General features: G+C 56.9%; 1 protein-coding gene across 2 annotated transcripts in view; it reads left to right on the top strand.

Annotated features, from left to right (window-relative positions):
• CAPZB (capping actin protein of muscle Z-line subunit beta) overlaps nucleotides 1–18,841 on the top strand; it is a 128,295-nt gene that overhangs the window by 106,743 nt on the left and 2,711 nt on the right. For both annotated transcript variants that reach the window (XM_021684088.2, XM_044914398.1), the window contains exons 5-8: nucleotides 4,830–4,971; nucleotides 5,256–5,372; nucleotides 16,463–16,528; nucleotides 17,189–17,265. In XM_021684088.2, the coding sequence (XP_021539763.1) occupies nucleotides 4,830–4,971; nucleotides 5,256–5,372; nucleotides 16,463–16,528; nucleotides 17,189–17,265 (402 nt within the window). The remainder of the gene's footprint in view (nucleotides 1–4,829; nucleotides 4,972–5,255; nucleotides 5,373–16,462; nucleotides 16,529–17,188; nucleotides 17,266–18,841) is intronic.

Raw genomic sequence — 18,841 nt, 5'->3', positions numbered from 1 at the left:
AAAGCCGTCGATGTCACGGTCCATTCCAGTCCCATCTTCCCTGTGACGCGTGCAGCCCGGTGTTGGCCGAGACTGCGGATTGGGTAATGCACGCTCACAGCTCACATGCCCGGAACAAGTTTCCATGCTAGGTCTCCACGCACAGCCCGGCTTCGAGCACTCCATAAGGCTTCGGGAGCCGAGATAAGTTTCTTTCCTTCTTTCTTTTGTGAAGTAGATCATTTTGAGTGTGAAGTGTTATGTTTTCCTTCTCGTCTCTCCCCGCCCACCCCCCCAACCCCCACCCTCGGAGGTCCTGCGGTTGAAGAGTTAAAGGACACAGAATCCGTATCCGTGACTGTGACATGATTCAAGAGCAGGAGTCCTTTTCCGGGAGAAGCGATGCTGAACTCTTGAGGACAGGAGAACTAACTGGCACATTGTCCTTTTAGTTGGTCCACATTCAGGGATCGGATGATAGAGCGTAAACTTGACCGGATGCTTCGTTGTAATTGGCTGGTACAGAGTAGCCCAGCTGCCGGTCATGCTGCGTGCTCCTGGCTCATCCAGGACAGAGGTGTCCTGTGGGGCCCCGGCCTTCTGGAGTTTACGAGACCCGTGTCCGCCTGTTGTAATTGAGTACTAGTTTTCAGACGGCCTGACTTAGGGAGCCAACGCACAGCAGCCCCACCTGCTTAGGGCTAGCTGTCTGACTTCTCGGCCATTCCATGTGCTGTAGGAAACGTTCACCCTCGGTGCCTGGCTGACTCCTGTCATTGGAGCCCGCTGTGCTTGATCTTAGTGTCATGAGTTTGGGCCCCACGTTGGGAGTAGTTTACTTTAAAAAATATTTAAACAAATAAATTAAAATTAAAAAACCCAGAAAGAAAGAAAATGTTCACCCTTACTGGGAAAGTCCTGGAAGCCCCGAGACTGTGTGTGGAACCCTGTGGTGTGTGGCTAAAGGCGTTTGCTCTTCAGTGAGACCAGCACAGTCTCTGACTCCGGTCTGCCGTTCTCCCCCTGCTGGTGTTCTGGAGCTTCCCGAGGCCCCACTGTCTCATGGGTCAGGACTTTCCAGCGGGCTTCTCCAGTCTCCCTGCGTTCTGTGCCTGTGTTGTCCAGCTCACAGATCATTCACCCTCTTCACTGGCTGGGTTTCAGGCCTAAAAAAAGCCTGTGCTCTTGTCTTTGGGCCTCTGTGTTTTAAAGTTCTCTGAGCTGCCCACTTGACCAGAGAGTTCACTGCAGGAGCTCCGGGCCTTGCCTCACACAGCAGTGTTGTGGCAGTCAGTGCTGGGCCTGTCCTCCCTCCCTCCCTGGATGGCTGGGGCTTTTGAAATGATCAAGCGCTGGCAGAGCCCCGGGTAGGGCCGGTCGCTTCCCCCGTAGCCCACTCTCAGTCCTGGGCCCCATTTGATCATTCACATTGACGTGCAAGGCCCAAGAGCGGGGCGCTGGGGATGGTAGAGCTGCCTTATTGAAATGGCATGTTAGCATTTAAACAATATTAATGCTATTTGACTCATTAAATATACAAAGGCCAGTTAAAGTGCTTCCATGTGTGTGCTGTTAGTTCTGGCCGGCGACTCCTCAGATGGCTTTATGTGGTTTCAGACAACATTTTAGCACATTCTTAAAATACCCACAAAAGCCTTTATGTAAAAACTCATAAATGTGAGCCACATAAAAATTATTTTTTTCCTGTTTCATGTCATTATGATCAAAGTACAGTAGGTAAGAATAAATTTTCAAAAACTTGTTGAGGTCCCTCTTTAATTAATGCTTCACTCGCAGAGCAAAGCCGTAAACCATGTAATGGGGGGGGGGCTCTCTGTATGCCGTGCAGTCACCCCGCCACCAGCCTGCTCACCACGGTCCTGACGGCACTTGTCAGAGAGGCTGGTGTTCTGGGAGATCCTGAACCGGCCCCTTCTGATGGCGCAGTCCTCTACTCCCTTTGTCTTAGAGCGTCAGGTTGAGACTTGCTGCCACCCTGGTCCCTGGAGATGCCTTTTGGTGAATGGAATGCAGGTCCGTTGTTGAATTGTTGTGGTGTTGGGGCCCTGCCTGCGGAGTCTAGGTTTCAGCACGTCCTCCTCACCCCTATAAGGAACACCCCGACGACGGGAGAGGGAACTCGGCTGCCATTCCTTTATAACAAGTCCGATCGACTGTAAATTAGTATACTGCCCAGTGGAATCCTACCCCAGCTATGAAAAACTGTTGCGGAGATCATGCGGCTCCCTGGAAAAGCGCTAACGATTCTGTGCCAAGTGTAGAGGCTGAACTCAACACGGCACCGTGGCTGTGCTTGTCCTTACAGAAAAGTTACGCATCTGGACAAAGACTGGAAGGGGATTTGGAAAAATCAGATTTATGGGATAAGTTGATATATGGTATTGCGGGCTAATTTTTCAATCTCCCTGTTTTATAACGTCCTTGAAATGAATTTCTTAATTTTGGAGAAAAGAGCAACCCACGTAGAGGTCAGAATTAAGTTTGCATTTTGCCCTCCTCAGTCTCCAATGTCTTGGAACGTTGGGCCCGGTCAGTGTGGCCCACAAAGGAAGCTGAGGATGCTGGGGAGAAGCTGCCCGGAGTGGGAGCCGGGCCACCGGGTGGGGCATTGGAGTGGAAACGGCCAGTTACACCTTGTAAAACATGAATGCGGTTGTTTCACTTTCCGGAAGAAAACAAATCGAAGGGATGGGACCAAGGGAATCATCTGTAGGCTGCCTGGCGTTTTGGAGCTGGTCTCCAGGTAGTATCGTCAAGGGCTGTTGGGCCCCCGGGCTCTCTCCCAGTTCCCTTCCGGGGCAGCCTGGCCCACTTCCCCTGGCATCCTAGCACACACAGGGTGCAGGGCCTTGGACGAGACCACCACCGCGCTCTGGTCATGGGGATCGGGCCACACGCTGTAGGGGGGAGAGGGGAGAATGACCGCTGGGCGTCAAGACTTCACTCCTGGATGGCCAACGGAAAGAAGAGATTATTGGCCCTTTCTTCATGCGAGCCCAAGAAAAGCCACAGTTTTTAGAGCGGCTTGTTCCCTTTGGATGTGGGGCTGCTCTCCCTACAAGCCGACTGAAGGGGAAATCGAGTGTTAGAACCCAGCACTCTGTCCCCAGCAGGACTGGGGTTAGCTGGGCTGTTCTTCCCTTAGTGGCACTGGTGTGACTCCTGGTGAACTTAGATTTCTTGGTGGTCACCTAGGATAGCACCGAGTTCTGTTCCGTCCCCAGCCAGTTGTGGGTGTGCTCTGCGTTGCGCTTTCCTGGGGCCGGCACCTCGGTGCGTCTGTCCAGCAGGCCCTCACCAGGCATCTGCTGCATCAGCCCTGCCAGGCCTGCCCTCCCCTGCCTCCCAGGGTGACCGGGGGTGTGAGGGTGGGCAGTGGTGTGAATCACATCGCACAGCTTAATCACCGTGGAGCCTGCGGGGACGGAGAGGCAGGGACGGGATGTGGTAGCTGCAGCAGGCTGGAATCCCAGCGGGGAGCGGGGAGGGTAGCAGGCCTCGTGTGCACCCTTTGGGCCCCCGGGGGGCCTGCGGTGGGTTAGCGCCACGGCACCCTGCGGCTCCACGGCAGGAGGCTGTCGTTCTCATGAGGAAAGGCTGCTTCCTCTTGCTCAGATTGTTACGCTCCGGTGTGTATCACCCACTGACCTTTGTACCAAAACTTTTTAGTTTGAAATGGTTTTGGGCTTATGGTAAAATGATGCCCCCAAAAGTACAAAGAATTCTTGTGTACCCTTCACCCACATTCTCTAAATATTAGCGTTAACCATGTATATTTTTATCATGTAAAGAGTTGGTGGGTGGGGAACGTGCGGCCACGGCTGGAGGTGAGGGCTGGGGCCCGTGCACCCCCCGAGCCCATGCTCACCACCACACGTGTGCAGCCAGCCCTGCTCCTCTGCATCTGAGCCCATGCTCGCACACGACACCGGCCCTCCCGGCGGGGCCCAGAGTGTGCCTGCCACACCGTGGATGCCGAGGTTAATTGGGGTCAGAGAGGCCACAGACTTGCTGGTGAAGAATGTGCTTCAGCAGCGCGCTGGTAAAGAACGTGCTAGGCTGCAGAGACGCATGTTTTCCAGTGTTCCAGTTGGTCGTCGGCAGAGTTTGAGGTCCCACACGGCAGCTGGTGACCCGCCTGTGCCCCCGGCAGCCCGGCCCTGCCATGCTGTCGCCTTGGGTCTCTTGGATTTGGGACCCTGGCCTGATTTCCTTTTCTCCTCTGGCCTTTTCTTATATTTGTTCCTAGTTAGGAATTTTTCCATATCGACTCAGACCTGAGTAGGGAGCTCTGCCCTAAGCTCAGCTCTTCGTTTCCGGCTAGAGGGTGGCAGAGAGTTGCTCCAAAAGACCAACAGAAGCCCAGGTGGCCCGGGCTCGGGGGGATCTTGGCACGGAGGAGTGTGCTACTCTGGTTTTTTTCCCTTTATCCCCCCCTGTGACATAGCCATCCCGGAAGATAGGTGTGTGGAACAGTGACGACTGCTCAGTAGTAATGACCCCCATTGAGCGTCCATTCCATGTCACACACTTTGCTGGGTCCTTCCTCTGGAAGCTTGCCAAAGACCACAAGGCGAGAGTCAGTGGCAGAGCTCAAACTCCAGTGCATCTTTAGGACTCCTGAGCCCGTGGTCTTTCTGGGACCCCTCCCCCAACCAGCAGGTGCTCACGCCACGGGCAGCAGTCAACCCTAGAACCATCACAGGGAGGGAGGGTCCTTCATTCCAGACAGACATTCCGATGAAGCTTTGCCGAATGAACCCCTGGGCTGTTGATCTGTAATCTGACCGGCTTAACATCTCATGGGTACGTGGGCCTGTTTCCGGCAGGTATTTTGAAGGCGGCGTTTCCTCTGTCTACCTCTGGGATCTGGATCATGGCTTTGCTGGAGTGATCCTCATAAAGAAGGCTGGAGATGGATCAAAGAAGATCAAGGGCTGCTGGGATTCCATCCACGTGGTGGAAGTGCAGGTACACCTCCCTGGCAGATGTTTCTTGAAGGGGGGCGGGGGAATGCTGTGATATGTAAACCCCCAGTCATTCCTAAAAATGCTCCAGAGCCAGTTAGATAAAGATAAGTCAGGATTGCAGTGGTCACGATGATACAGATCCCGTGATTGCAGATTCGGTCCCTTTAGAGACCAGCCGGGGTTTTGTAAGGTCCTGCCGTGGCCCCACATCCAAGGAAGGGACATGTGAGAATGATCCCAGCTCAGGGTCACACCTGGGGTTCTGACCTCTGTCTCATCCCGCAGGAGAAATCCAGTGGTCGCACCGCCCATTACAAGCTGACCTCCACCGTGATGCTCTGGCTGCAGACCAACAAATCTGGCTCTGGCACCATGAACCTCGGAGGCAGCCTGACCAGACAGGTAGGGTCACCTTTGCCAACCCCAGAGAGAGGTCCTGGGGCAGCCTCTGTGTCTGACAGGATCTCCCCACCAGAGATTCAGAGATTCGGTCTTGAGAGCTTTTATCTTTGGGTCAAGGTATTTACATTTAAAATGCTCCTGGGAGGGTTAGGACATACTCCTGATAACATTCAGAATGAATGAATGTCGCTGTTGTGACTTAGATCCCCCATGAGGACCCTTGGTTGCAAGTGACAGAAGTAAGACCCTGTCATTAAGCAAAAATGAAAAGGCAGTTCACGTAACTGAGAGGTTCAGGCTTCCTGTGGTGTGACTGGGCCTAGGACGCCAGGACTGGGGGAGCTCCACAGCGGAGCTCCTGGCAGCCTCTGGCTTAAGGCTTCTGGTCTGCCCTAACCCCAGAAATGTCTCCCTGGCCTTGGTTATTTGTGTCCACTGTAGAATCACTTCCTGAGGCCGAGGGGCATGAAGCAGTCTGGCCGGAGTGTGGGTCGTATGACTGCCGGGGGTGGTATTGATGGAAAAGGGGTCAGTTCCCTGTAGTAAAATCTGGCTGCTTTTCACAGGAGGGGAAGGGATGCTGTGGGCAGGCAGCAGGCCCTGGGCGCCGGTGGAGAGGTGCTTTGTGCAGGGAACTGACGGGCGTTATCTTGTAAGTGGGGGCGGGTAGTACGTGGCGTGACGCAGGGCCAGAGGGTGGGCAAGCAGGCTGCTGCGGGACAAGAGCCAGCGCCTCCAGAAAGGAGAGACCAGGCTGAAATAAAAGCTGAGAACCCAGAAGAGGATGTGCCTACCTTAAGCATCTAAGCAGGTTTGCGGGCCTTCCGTGCACATGCTCCATGGCAACTGGTAAGCAGCAAGCACGGGGTGGAGCCTGCCATCTGGCCGAGTGCTGGCCCCACACAGCAGCACTCCCTGGATGGAGCTGAGTGATGCTCACCGGAATCCTTCGGTGTAGGTTCGAGCAGGGCGCTTTTCAAACTCCTCACACTTGGTCCCCTCTTGAAGAAGCTGCTTTAGTCATAGGATCTTGACACTGGGAGAGTTGAGAGGTCACCTTCCAACATGACAGGACCCCTGCCGCCCTACTTGGGCAGAACTAGGGGGCTAGCCCGTTCCCTCTCCATCAGCCTCCATGAACGGTCCCGAGGAAGAGCTCTCCTCCAGCGTGCCCAGGATTGCTTTGGCGGGCACCTCCACCCCCTGTCTTTCACGTGAGCCCCCGAGGGGCCAGGGATTTCTCATTTCTCATGTGGTCAGTTTTCTCTAAGGTGAGATTTTCCGTTTGTCCCCACAGTTTGACTTTCATCCATTCTCCCCTTGACGGTTGTGTTGACTCATGGTTTCATTTGTCCAGGTATTAGCCATTCCTGTTGGTTTGGTTCCTTGCACATTAACTGAGATGACTGTGGCTTCATGTTAGCTCAAGGCCAAATGCAGAGCCCTCCAGCAGGGCTACCAGAGACTTCCTCAGATGGAGGTCTGATAATCATCTTTCTTAGGCTGATAATCATCTTTCTTAGGCTACTTTTTCTTTTAGGGGGACCTTGTTGAGCCAGCTATAAATCCACCATCTGGGTAGGGCTTCACATTTTCAAAGAAATGCCCTTAGAGTGGTCTGTGCTTGAACACCTGCCTGCCCCTTCCATCCGGCTCCTTGCCTCCGTAGGACCAGGGGGCTGCAGGCGTGGCCGCAGCTGCTTTCTCCTCACCCTCACCAGGGTGCTCCCCATTGCCGTAGCTCAGGCCCATCTTGTGCTGCGGGGGGGGGGGAGGGGGGGCTGGCTGTGCTCCATTTCCCACACCTGGCCACAAACCGCCCCTCAGGCAAGCCACGTCTGCCAGCCTTCTTCCTTGACAGCCCAAGGGCGTCTGCCTTGCCCCGCCTGCAGCCCAGTCCTGTACATGCAGAGATCTTTGGCCCTACCCCAACCCCCCCCCCCAAATTGGGATCTAAATGTAACAACATTTTCCAGGTAATTTCTGTGCACATTGACAATTGGCAGGTGCTCCTCTCTTGGTTCTGCACCCCATTCCACCCCTCCTACCACCCATAGCAGTCCTCCAGGCACTAATGGGGTGTCCTGTAGTTGAGATTTCTCCAGCACTGTCCACCTGAAGATGGCATCAGATCCCACAGGGGAAGGGCTCAGTCCCACAAGACTGCTCCCCGACCCTCCCCGCACAGACCTCTTCAGATACCAGTCGCAAGTCCTGGGTGTCCCCTATGCTTCTCACTGACCAGCTGCGAATCCTCCTGGGGTTCAATTACTTTGCTGGAGTGGCTCACAGAAACTCAGGAAACCCACGGACTCATTAGATTGCTGCTGTATGACAGAAGCTATCAAAGGATACAGATCAACAGCTCTATGAAGGGATATGTGAGCTGCTGTCCTCACGGAGTTGAGCTTGGGGCCCAGCGTGGTGGCACTTGGAAGCATTCTTTGAAGCCCCCTTCTCCCCTGCCTGGAAATCGGGAGGACTGAAAGTTCCCTGTACCACCAGCCCCCATTTTGAAGTGCTTTCTAAAATCACCCCGTTAACATGAGCCCGGTTGTTGTGGGAAGGGGCTCGTTATAAGTAACAAGACCCCCAGGGCACCTGGGTGGCTCTGAAGTGACTTCAGGAACTGAGGACAGGAGGCCAAATATTACAACAAAAGATGGTCCTGTTGTAGCACAGGACAGTCCAAGGCTTTGGGGAGCCATGAGCTGGGAACTGTGGACCAAGACCAGTATATGTGACAAATGTGTTTTGGTCATCTGAACGAATATGTATATTTCTTGCAAGTCAGGATGTCCCCGCTCCCACGTGCCTCTCACCGGTCTTTTGCTTACATGTACTTAGTAGCGCGTGTCCAAGGTGAGCTGGGAGCTGCTTCCCCCAGAGCACACTCGTCTTACCTGCCACTTGAAGCATCTGCATCTGGGACCCCCGACAGCCCCATCCCAAGGGATGGCCTTCGCCTGGTCAGTGCCGGGCATCGGGGTATCTCTGTGAAGGGAGGAGAAAGCACAGGCCCAGGGTGTCCTTGAAGCCTGCCTTGGCCGCAGAGCAGCATCCTGGAGAACGTCCTCTAGGGGGAGCCCTCCTCAGGCCAGCAGTGCCTGACTTCACGGGCGTTCCTTTTGATAGCAGATATGTTTTTATTTTTATTTTTAAGATCTTATTTATTTGTCAGAGAGAGAGCGGACAAGCGGGGGTAGGAGCAGAGGGAGAAGCAGGCTCCCTGCTGAGCAGGGTGCCCGATGGGGGATCGATCCCAGGACCCCGGGATCGTGACCTGAGCCGAAGGCAGATGCTTAATTGACTGAGCCACCCATATCTTTTTAAATGAGATAAAAACTCAGAATACTTTTAATATCTGTATTTGATGGAAAGAATAGATGGTGAAAAGGATGAATTTAGTGACTCAAGTGGGTCTGTAGCCCAGTCACGAAAGCGTGGCATGCACTTGAAAGAGTGCAGAGCAGGTGTTTCGTCAGCATGCCTGGGTACACATCAGAGCCTTAGACTCTCCATGAAAAACCTCTGCCGAGTCAGAGCAGCCTCGATGCCCCAGGGATCTTGGGGGTCCCCATTGCTGGCCCCCCAGGCGGGGCCATCCCCACCCCTCTTGGAGCCAAGGCTGGTGCTCACTGGGGCAGAACCCATTGTTCTGCCTGGACACGGGCCCTTGTCCTCCAGGAACCACTGGCCCGGGAGGGCAGCGAGCTCTGCCACAGCCCGCCTCCCCCACACCCTGTCCCCCGGGCCCTGGTGGAAAATCCTAAATCTGTATCCGGAGACGGCTTCCTGCACCACTTACTGCTCCCAGGTGTTTATAATTCCACTGGTTGACGGTGACCCGGACCAATATTTAATCCCCGGCCTTCCTGGTAGTTTCAGTCAGAGCTGCCAGCCCACGGCCAGGGTCTGGTCCGGCTCGCCGTGCGGGCCTGATGGGGGGCTGTCCTCCGCACACCGGGGGCCGTCCTCCGCACACCGGGCGCCGCCGCGGGCCTGTTCGGGCGGCCTGGTGTTCTTGGGCTTTGATGAGGAAATTCATGCTTTTGTCATCATCCTCACGGCCGGTCGCATAACTCATCTGAGGTCCAGTAAAAAGCTGGGGCCGGTTTCCAAGGTAAGTCCCTCGTGAGAGAGGGCGCAGGGCAGCAGGGGAGACAAAGCTCAGTCAATGGTGCACGGCTTCGGAGCAAACGGGAAGTGCGGGTTGCGGGTTTAGCCGTGTGTCCCAGATGAACCTCGGGGAAACGTCTGGTTGCCTCGGATGGGAGATGAAGGGGTTCCAGGCAAGCTGAGCAAACCCGTGATAAAGGGTGAACGTGCATGGGGTGAGGGTCTCCGTGCTTAGACGTAAGCAAGGTAGCATTACCTTTCCCATGTAGTAGTGAGGAGACCAGCGTTCGAGCCCTGAAGTGATTTCCTCACGAGGATTTATTTAGTAGGAGGCAGAGCCAGGATTTTGAACCCAGATTTGTCTGTCTAGGAAAAGGTTTTGCTCTTCGGCCCGTGTGCCTGGCCTTCAGTAGGTAACTAAACGTTTGCACAGAACTGCACGGAGCAGTGAGCGCAGTGTGGCTAGGACCCCACCCTGGGGGCGCCCCTCCGCCTCAGCCGGCGTGGGCAGCTGCGGTGGGCGCAAGGCCCCAGAAACAGACACCCTGGGGAGTCGCGAGGAGGGGACAGGCCTCCCTGGAGTGCAGCAACCCGGCCTCAGGGTGCCTCGTTCATTTGGCCTGAAGGTCGATTGTTCTGTAGGAAGCAGGTTGGCCCCCTGGGACATGCTCACCACCAGAGGTAGTGAGGCTTCCAAGATGTTTAGTCAGTTGAAAAATCTGATTAGATTTCTGTTTTCAGAAATCGGCTCTGGGGGCTGGCGTGGAGGATGAGTTGGCAGGGGGAGGGAGCTGTTAAGAGTCCTCCAGGAGCGAGGGGACTCGGGCCACATGGAGGCGGCCCAGGAGGGCTGGAGGGGACGAGCCTGCAGCCAGGAGGTCAGTACGTGAGCTGGTGTCGGCCTCAAGGAGGAGAAGGGTAAGGCAGGAGGGACAGGGCGGGAGACATTTCGGGGTAGAGCGGGCAAGGCACGGGTGACCCTCCACCACGTGAGCCCTGGGATCAGAGGTGGCTTCCTCATTTGAGCTCCCTCCGTCGAGCAGTGCTGCCAGCGACCAGGCCCAGGCTCTCGCTCTGGAAGCTAGTCCTCAGCACACAGCCTCAGCACACAGCCTCACCCACGTGTGGCATCTGTCTGGAAGGAAGGACCCCACGTCCGCAGGCACCGGCCCGCCAGCCGGCCTGACCAGCCATCGGGAGCGCTGCTCCGCGGAGGCCCACCTGGCTCGCTCCCTCCACTTTCCTGTTCTCCACACCCCATCTTGAGAAGGGCCAGGGCTCTCCCGGGGGTCCCTCCCCAGCTTCGGAGTTTGCCCCCGGCCCTCTCCTCGCTCAGTTGAGGTGGCTGTGAGCCTAAGTGCAGGACATGGAGAGCTTTCTTTAAATTGTTGGTAAATTTAACAGTGACCCGGGAATTGAGCCACATGTCACCTCTGGTCGTGACACCCAGGCTGCAGAGGTGCCCCCGTGGGCTCAGACCAGGTGCGCACCGGCCTGCGCTCGCTCGGCACCCTCGCCCATCACCTCCCCTCTGGCCCTTCCTTCCCTCCATTCCCACCTAGCAAGGCCTTCCTTAGGGATGTTGGCTGGAAGGCGAGGCAGGTAGCCGAAGTGTTTTAGCAAATCCATGCCGGGCGTCGGTGGGTGGCGGCGGGGGGTGGTTTGCTGGGGAGGAAGGGTGCACAGTGGTCTTTGTGGGAGCACCTCACTGGCCTTCCAGGAGAGGAGGGCGGAAGGTGCCCTTTGGCGGACCGCCACCAGGCCCCAGTGGGAGGGCTGTGGAGCAAGTAACAAATGTTGCAAGCCAAGTGCCAACATGTTGAAAAGGAAGTTGCATTGAGAGGTCACTTCTCCCGTGTGACAGCTGAAGACGTGAGAAAGAGGCAAGACCGTAAATCTCTGGAAGGAGATCCAAGGTTTCCGATCCGGGGATGGGCCCTGCAGATGTTCGTTTGACATTTTTTTCAGATTCCAAATATTTAGAAACGAAGGTGGAATGTTTTGTCGAGTTGAGGGGATTAGGCTGGTCCTTTGCAAGCTGAGCTCTCTCCCCACTCAAGTGTAGGCGCCTTGTGACAGATCTTCACGCAGTCAAACTCCAACAGAGACACCTGCCCGTGTCTCATGGCAGGGAAATCCTCTTTGACTCGAGCTTGGCGCTTAGGCTAGGCCAGGCAGTGCGTTCTAGGAGGGGGGGGAAGGCCCGCGGCCCTCTGCTGGCTGTAGGGGAGCGGGGCCTACGGCTCAGGGCGTGCTTTCTCGCTGGGGGAGGCCCAGCTGCAGCCAGCTCCTGGTGTTTCGGGAGGTAGCCTGGACTAGGGATGAAGGTGGAGGGGCTTCAGCATTGGGGCTTCTAGGGACAGTCAGGCCACTGTCTGAAGGGAAGGGACTGGACATCTGAGGGGAAGGGAGGGGGCTGAGGCGGGGATGGATACTGCTCGGAATTTCCGAGCCCTGGATTGTGGTTTGTTTTTGATTTTTCCGGTAAAGAATGTGCATGAATGTGAGCAAACAGAGAGGTCTGAACACAAGTTTCAGAATTATCCAGACCTGGCTCAGTCTTAGCCTACTCCCTTCCCAGACAGTTCACTTCCCTTCTCCGAAACTCAGCATTTTCACCGTCAAGCTAATAGTGCCTGTTCGGAGATGCTCTTGTAGAGTAGAAATAAAAAAACCACTTGGACTCATGGCCTGTGCTCAATAAGTAATAGCTGTTTCTGCTGCTACCACATACCTTGCAAGCAGAGACTTTTTCGTCTTCTAGAATATATGTAGTTTTAGGCTCAATTAAAATTTCCCTCATCTGGGCAAACCGAACCTTCCTTGAGAGGCTCTCTGACCACTGTCTTCTGACTTGACAGCAAGTTAAGTCCTGGCCTCCAGCCCAGCTCTTCCCCAGAGCACAGGTCAGTAACCGGGAGGACAGGACTGGAGGAGCCCCAGGGATGGAGCTGCCATTCTGCCAGGTCCCGTCCTGGGCATCATGCGAGTGGTAGCTCATGCAGCAGAAGGCCGAGGCCCTCAGGCCTTGGGCTCCATCCAGAGCAGGAGCCATGGAGTAAGGGCTGGCTTCCCCCAGCGCCCCCCGCCCCCCCCGGGGCCATGCCTATTGGAAGATGCTGCAGAGCAGCCGGGGAGACTGTACCCTGCTTCTGAGGGAGGACGGCCTGCTTTCCAAACATGTGCCATGTCCTTCCATCTCCAGGCCACAGAGAGGAGGAGAGGTGCTTGGTGGGGCTGGGCGGGCTGGGCTCTGACTTCAGACTTGGTTGGAACCACGTTGTGGAACATCTGTGTGGTCACAGCCCTAAAAATGTTTTCGTCTGGCAGCCACTTTTATAAGGATGTAATAATATATGCATTACAAAAATAGGCCTATTTTTGGTGGGTCAGCATTTCCAGCAAGCTGACCCTGACCAGGTGTGGACGGAGCCAGCAGGGGTGTGGGCAAGGGGGCCGTGGAAACATCGGTGTGTGCCAAGGCCTTGGCCCGCACCCCTGCCCATGTCTTCCTTCCCTTCCCCGGTCCCTGCCAGGCTTTCCCTTGGGTTCAGATTCTCTGCCATGAGCTTAGGGACCCCTGCTGCCCTCCCGGGGAGTCCGTCTTCTAGAGGAGACCAGGCCTCCTCACTTTCCCCCCTACCTGCCCCCACACCCACCCCAGACCTCTTTGGTGGTTTCACCACTTCGATTCATTGGAAGGTTGATTCTGGAGCACAAAGATGATTTCCGTGAGGTTGGATTGCTGATGTGACTTTACTTACCCTGATGGCCCAGACCCCTTTGCCAGCAGCCTGGGCCTCACTTTGGGCTGTTGAGTACTCATTTAAAATGGGGCCCTCAGTGGGGGCGCCTGGTTGGCCTAGTCAGTTAAGCGTCCGACTCCTGGTTTTGGTTCATGTGGTGATCTCAGGGTCGTGGGATCAAGCCCCATGGCAGGCTCTGCACTCAGCACAGAGTCTGCTTGGGATTCTGTCTCCCTCTGCCTCTGCCCTTCCCACTCATGTGTGCGTATGCTCTCGCTCTCTCTCAAATAAATCTTTAAAAAATAAATGAAAAGTAAAATAAAATGGGCCCTCCATGAGCTCAGAGCCTCGTCGCTTCCCTGAGGTTGCCAGGAGCCTGCCCCCTGCACTGAGCTGGGGAAGACGAGAGACTGCTCGTTGTGGGAGGACAGGATTCGTCTGGGTCAGACCCCCCCCCCCCCCCCAACCAGCTTCTCCCTGCCCAGAAGAGCGGCTCTCTGAGCTGACCTCCATCTGGGCACAGGAACCATTTCCACGTGCGGGGAAAGAGCACACAGTCCGAGTGTATTGGTGTCCAAAAATCCCTTTTAAAAATGGGTAGATGGTGGGGGCGCCTGGGTGGCTCAGTCAGTTAAGCGGCTGCCTTCGGCTCAGGTCATGATCCCAGGGTCCTGGGATCGAGCCCTCCATCGGGCTCCCTGCTCAGTGGGGAGCCTGCTTCTCCCTCTCCTCCCCGCTCAGTGTTCTCACTCGCTATCTCTGTCTCGCTCTCAAATCTTAAAAAAAAAAAAATGGGTAAATGGCGCACCATCCTTCCTCCTAAGTGTGCTCCCAGCTTCTCTCCAGCATGCACACACTCCGGTCGTCTTGGCAGCAGGGGTTGGCCAAGGGCAGATGTTCCAACAAATACTGTGGGATGGCCCAGGGTGGGGTATTTAGGAAACCTGAAGTGATGGGGAGCAGCTATCCTTTCTAAGTTCAGGAGCACTCTCACTGGTGTTTTGTAGGGACCCGGGTAGTCCCTGAGGATCGAGACTTCCCGGGAACGTTGGCCCAAGGGTGCCGGGAGCAGGGCACATACCCCGTTCTTGCCCATGTCTTGGGGTCATGGGCCTCTTCAAACCCGGCACCTAAAGTGAATCCAGCCCTGCAGATGTGGCTGGGCTGGGCGGAGCAGAGGGGCCTGCACCTTCCTGAGCCCTGCCACTGGTGGGACCGGGTGGGAACGCTGCCCCCTGCTGGGCACCGGTAACTGGTCCTGTCCCTGAAGTTGTGTGAAAGCTGTTGGGGCTGCACGTCACATTCTCTTCAGAACCACGCGTGTCTTCACAGGACTTGGTTCCTGTTTTGTACTCGGTGAGCTTCCTGTTTGAGCCCCAGAGTGTGATTTGCACTCGCCCCAGCCACCTGAGGCAGGAAGAGCAAATGTGCCGTGATCTGGGCAGAGGACATCTTTGAGCCTCCATGTCCTTGGGTTGAAAACAGAGTTCTTCTAGAGGCTGAGTAGAACAGGCGACTGTGCACTTGGCCGTGTGCTCCGCAGCAGCCCACGTTCCTGGGCTCTGATCGTCTGGACCCTCGCTGCTGTCACCAGGATGCTGAGAAGGCTCACGGCTGTGCCTTCTCTTAAGTCCCACACAGGCTGGCTCGGGGCCAGGCAGGAAGCCTGCAGGACGCCAAAGAGGCCGCCCCGGGAACCCGGCACCCCGGTCATGGCCACAGGGGATTTGGTGGGAACCTGCCAGTGGTGTGTGGAGAACCCCTAGAGGAGTTCTCTACTCCCAGCATCCCCATCAGAATAGGAAATTAGGGGTTCTCGTGGAACTTATTCACGATGAGCCCATGTGGATTCCTAGATTAGAGATAGCTGATTTTAGATGTGCCAACAGATGAGTTTTAAACAGTCCCATCAAAACTTGTGTGGCTCACTGTCAGATTCAGGTTTAATTTCCGACTCTCATCTTCCTTGTTTCGTGAAAGTGGGGTCAGCCTCCGCCCTCCTCAGGCATTCGGGCTCCTCCTGAGCACGCAGTCACTTTTCAGGGATGGCTGACTGCTCCACGGAATCGGACTTGTGAAAGTGACTTGGGTCTCTCCTACCATCTGCTCGCCCATTTGGGGCCTCATCTCGCTCTTAACTGGGTCTTTTCTACCGTTTGTGGCCTGACGGTCGTTCTCCCTGATGGAGAAGTGACAGCAAAGCCTTTGACCTCTGGGCCACTGCCGCACTCCCCGAGCAGCCGCCCAGGTCTCCAGCCTCTGAAGCCCATTCACCTCCCTGCCTCACCCGTGCTTTCTCTACTTGTCTCAAGTCCTGAGCTCTGGCTGTCCCGATACCGCGTTCCTAGCTTTTCATCCTGTCTCACGATGACCTGTTCCAGCGTCCATGTTTCATTTCAACCACAGTTCCATTCTGAAACAGCGAGTATTTGTGTGCTCACCACTCTCCTGGGCACCCCGCAGGGTGTGGACAGCGGAACCTCTCCTTAAGGGATCGACCGTCTCGTGAGGGAAATGAGCCTGATGCAGAGGGAGAGGCGGGGGGTCCGCTCCTCCTGCGTAAGGGCGCAGGTCAGGAGTCCTCTGTCCCTCTACCCCGCCCCACCTGCCACCTCCTTTTAATACTTTCAGTAAAACTCGACCAGAACTTTAACAGTTACGACCCTGCCCGAGGCTCGGATTGCTGGGTTCCCCTCGGTCACAGTCTAGGAATCTGGGTTCAGATTCTCTTGCTCAAACCGCCCCCGGCCACGCGACCAGCCGTGCAGGCTGCGCGCTAAGAGGGCTCTGGTCCAGGTTCTGCCCACACTGCCTGCGGCACCTCCCGTCTGAGCCTCAGGCCCCCGTGTCAGGATCGCAGGGCAGCTGGGGCACAGTGGACGCCCCCCTGCAGTATGGGGGGTGGACAGCCCGAGCCAGTGCCTGGCCAGGGTGGTCCCCTTTGCCCTCCCCGCTGCGGCCTTGGGGCTGGCAGGGGCGTGCTCCGCTCAGGGCAGCAGGAGACCCTCCTCCGGGAACGGGGCCTCTGGGCCTCTGCCGGCTGAGCGGTTTGGGCCCTACAGCTGCGGTCCCTGCGTGCTGGGGTCCCCTGCTGGCCAGGCGGCCTTGTACCACCTGCAGCTGGCTGCACAGCTGGCGGCGGGAGCACCAAGCTGGGGGCAGGGGCTGCCGTTCGTGCCGAGCGCCCAGCCCTCTGACGTGGGGGAGCATCCTTCTCTTTGGCAGATGGAGAAGGATGAGACCGTGAGTGACTGCTCCCCGCACATAGCCAATATCGGGCGCCTGGTAGAGGTGAGTGGGGCTCGGGGCTCGGGGCTTGGGGCTCGGGGTGGCTCCCGCAGCACATGCTGGTCCTGCATCGCCTCTGTCATGTTTCTTGGGTTTTGCCCTGTTGCCCTGGGCTCGTGCTCTGAGCCTTCTGATGGGCATGCAAGCAGGGCTCAGCTCCCAGGCCGCCCCCTTTGCCGCCCCCCACAGTGCGCGCTCCCGGAAGCCTGCTCCCCCAGCCCACGGGGTGCCAGCAGAGGCCTGAGCTCAGGAAGGAAGCACCCCTACAAGGCCATGGGCTGTTTGCAGCTGCCTCTGCCTTCCCTTTGCCACGCTCTTTGGAAGAAGGGGTGCTGCACTCTCGGGCTTCACAGGATTGTGCCCGAAATTGGTGGGGGGACAGCAGGGTGGTGATGTGGTTTAGACTGGCTCCCATCATGGTCAGCATTGGCCGACAGTCCCTGAGTATTGGCTTCCCAGTGCCCGAAGCCTGGGAAGCGCTCAGAATGCAAATTGTAGGGGGCGGTGTCGGCCGTGGGGACTGGCTCACTGGGCTTTGGCGCGGTCCTGCGCCTCCCCCCTGTGGTCGCGGCGGGGACTGCAGGGGTGGGCTGGTGGGACAGGGGAGGTTGTGGGCCTCAGGCCTCCTGTTTGTCATCCTGTCTGACTGATCTCCCTTCTCAGGACATGGAAAATAAAATCAGAAGTACGCTGAATGAGATCTACTTTGGAAAAACAAAGGACATCGTCAATGGGCTGAGGTAATGTACCCCAAAGCCTGAGCTTCGGAACCAGAAGATACAGATTTGAATCCTAGGTGTGCGGCGTGATAGTTACAAGGCACCTCAGGTTCCTCATCGGTGCCCCTGGCTAAAGTACCCACCTTGTGGGATCGTTACTGCAGATTCTGAAAGGTCACACAGCTCCTGCATAGACGCTGGTTCCTGCCCTGCTGTTCTTGTTTTCTGGGGGACGCTCACTTGGACGGCCATCGGTGCCCTCGTCCCTGGAGCCCCCTCCTCTCCGTCCCCCACCGGGCCATTCCCATCTAAAGCATCTGCCTGGACCTCACAGCACGTGAAGGATGGCAGCCCCTCGGGCGGCCTGCTCCCCTCTGCAGCCCCCGGTTCGTTCGTTTGGTGACCATGGCCATGGTCCCCAGCTGCCCTTCCCCACCCATCTTGTGCTCTCGGTTCTGCAGCGTTGGCCCAAATGAAGGCTGAGAAGGGCTCTCTGGCTCTTCAGAGTCCACGGGGGTATAGAGCAGGAGGCCAGAGCCCCCTCAGGTGGCAGGAGAGGTGGCTGTGGGATGAGCCCTGGCCTTGGAGTCAGAAAACAAGGGAGTTCGCACAGGTGCTGCCCCCCTGAGCTGCACGAGCTTTGGCCAGGGGCTCCTGTCTGTGGCCCTCATCCAGTCAGGGAGGCAGGGGTCAGATGGGATAGTGTCTGCCCGACCACTCTGTGAGGCCAAGGTCTGGTGCTCTACCCTCAGCCTCCAGCCCCCTGAGCCCCCGTTCCATGGGTTGTTCTCCTTGTGGGCCAAAAGCAGAGGCAGGGAGCCGCTCTGGGGGCTCCCCTGACTTGTAAATTCCCCCAGGAGACCGATTTCTAGCTTCCTTCTCCTTACAGTTTAAAATAGCGAGGAGCCCCCTCTGGATCTTCGTCTTTCCAATTTCCCACCCGTCCGTGGGGCACTCGGTCTGGCCCCTGGTGGGTTTTATTCCCCAGCTCTGGCAACATCGCTGTCGTCTGGTAACGTGGGGCCAGCGCCCTGTCCTCCGCGAGCACACTCGCGCAGGGGGGCGGCGGTTGTGAGCGCCTCCAGCATCAAGCTCTGTGGCTCCCCGCTCTGTGCCGCTGCCCCCGAGTGCAGGGGCCCTGACGACACTGCTCCATCCCCGCGTCTCCAGCGGCCACCTGCTCCTCAGTGTGTCGCCCCCCTCCCGCCGCACTCATCTCTGACCACTTTCTGTAGATCTGTTGACGTAATCCCCGACCACCCCAAGTTTCAGCAGCTGCAGAGGGAACTTTCCCAAGTGCTGACCCAGCGCCAGATCCACATCCAGCCTGATAACTAAGTCGACGCAGGTACCCTGCCTGAGAGGCGTGAGCACCCTCCCCACTAAACAGGACTCACCAACCCGCCGCCACCCCTGGACCAGCCGTGGCCACGCGGCCCTTTAAACCACCACTAACCCCGTGTGCCGGCTCACGGCTGTGGGCGGCCACGTTAACGTGTCCCCTCGGCCCTGTGTAACACAGACCCGTGTCACGTGTGTGCTCTGTGTGTCTTGCACTCCGGGCAGGGTTGGGTGTGGGGCAGAGAGAGGGTTTGGC

Source organism: Neomonachus schauinslandi, chromosome 4, assembly GCF_002201575.2.
Source record: "Neomonachus schauinslandi chromosome 4, ASM220157v2, whole genome shotgun sequence".
Classification (NCBI taxonomy): domain Eukaryota; kingdom Metazoa; phylum Chordata; class Mammalia; order Carnivora; family Phocidae; genus Neomonachus; species Neomonachus schauinslandi.
Note: the sequence above shows the minus strand (reverse complement) of the source record. Positions and strands in the feature narration are given on the sequence as shown.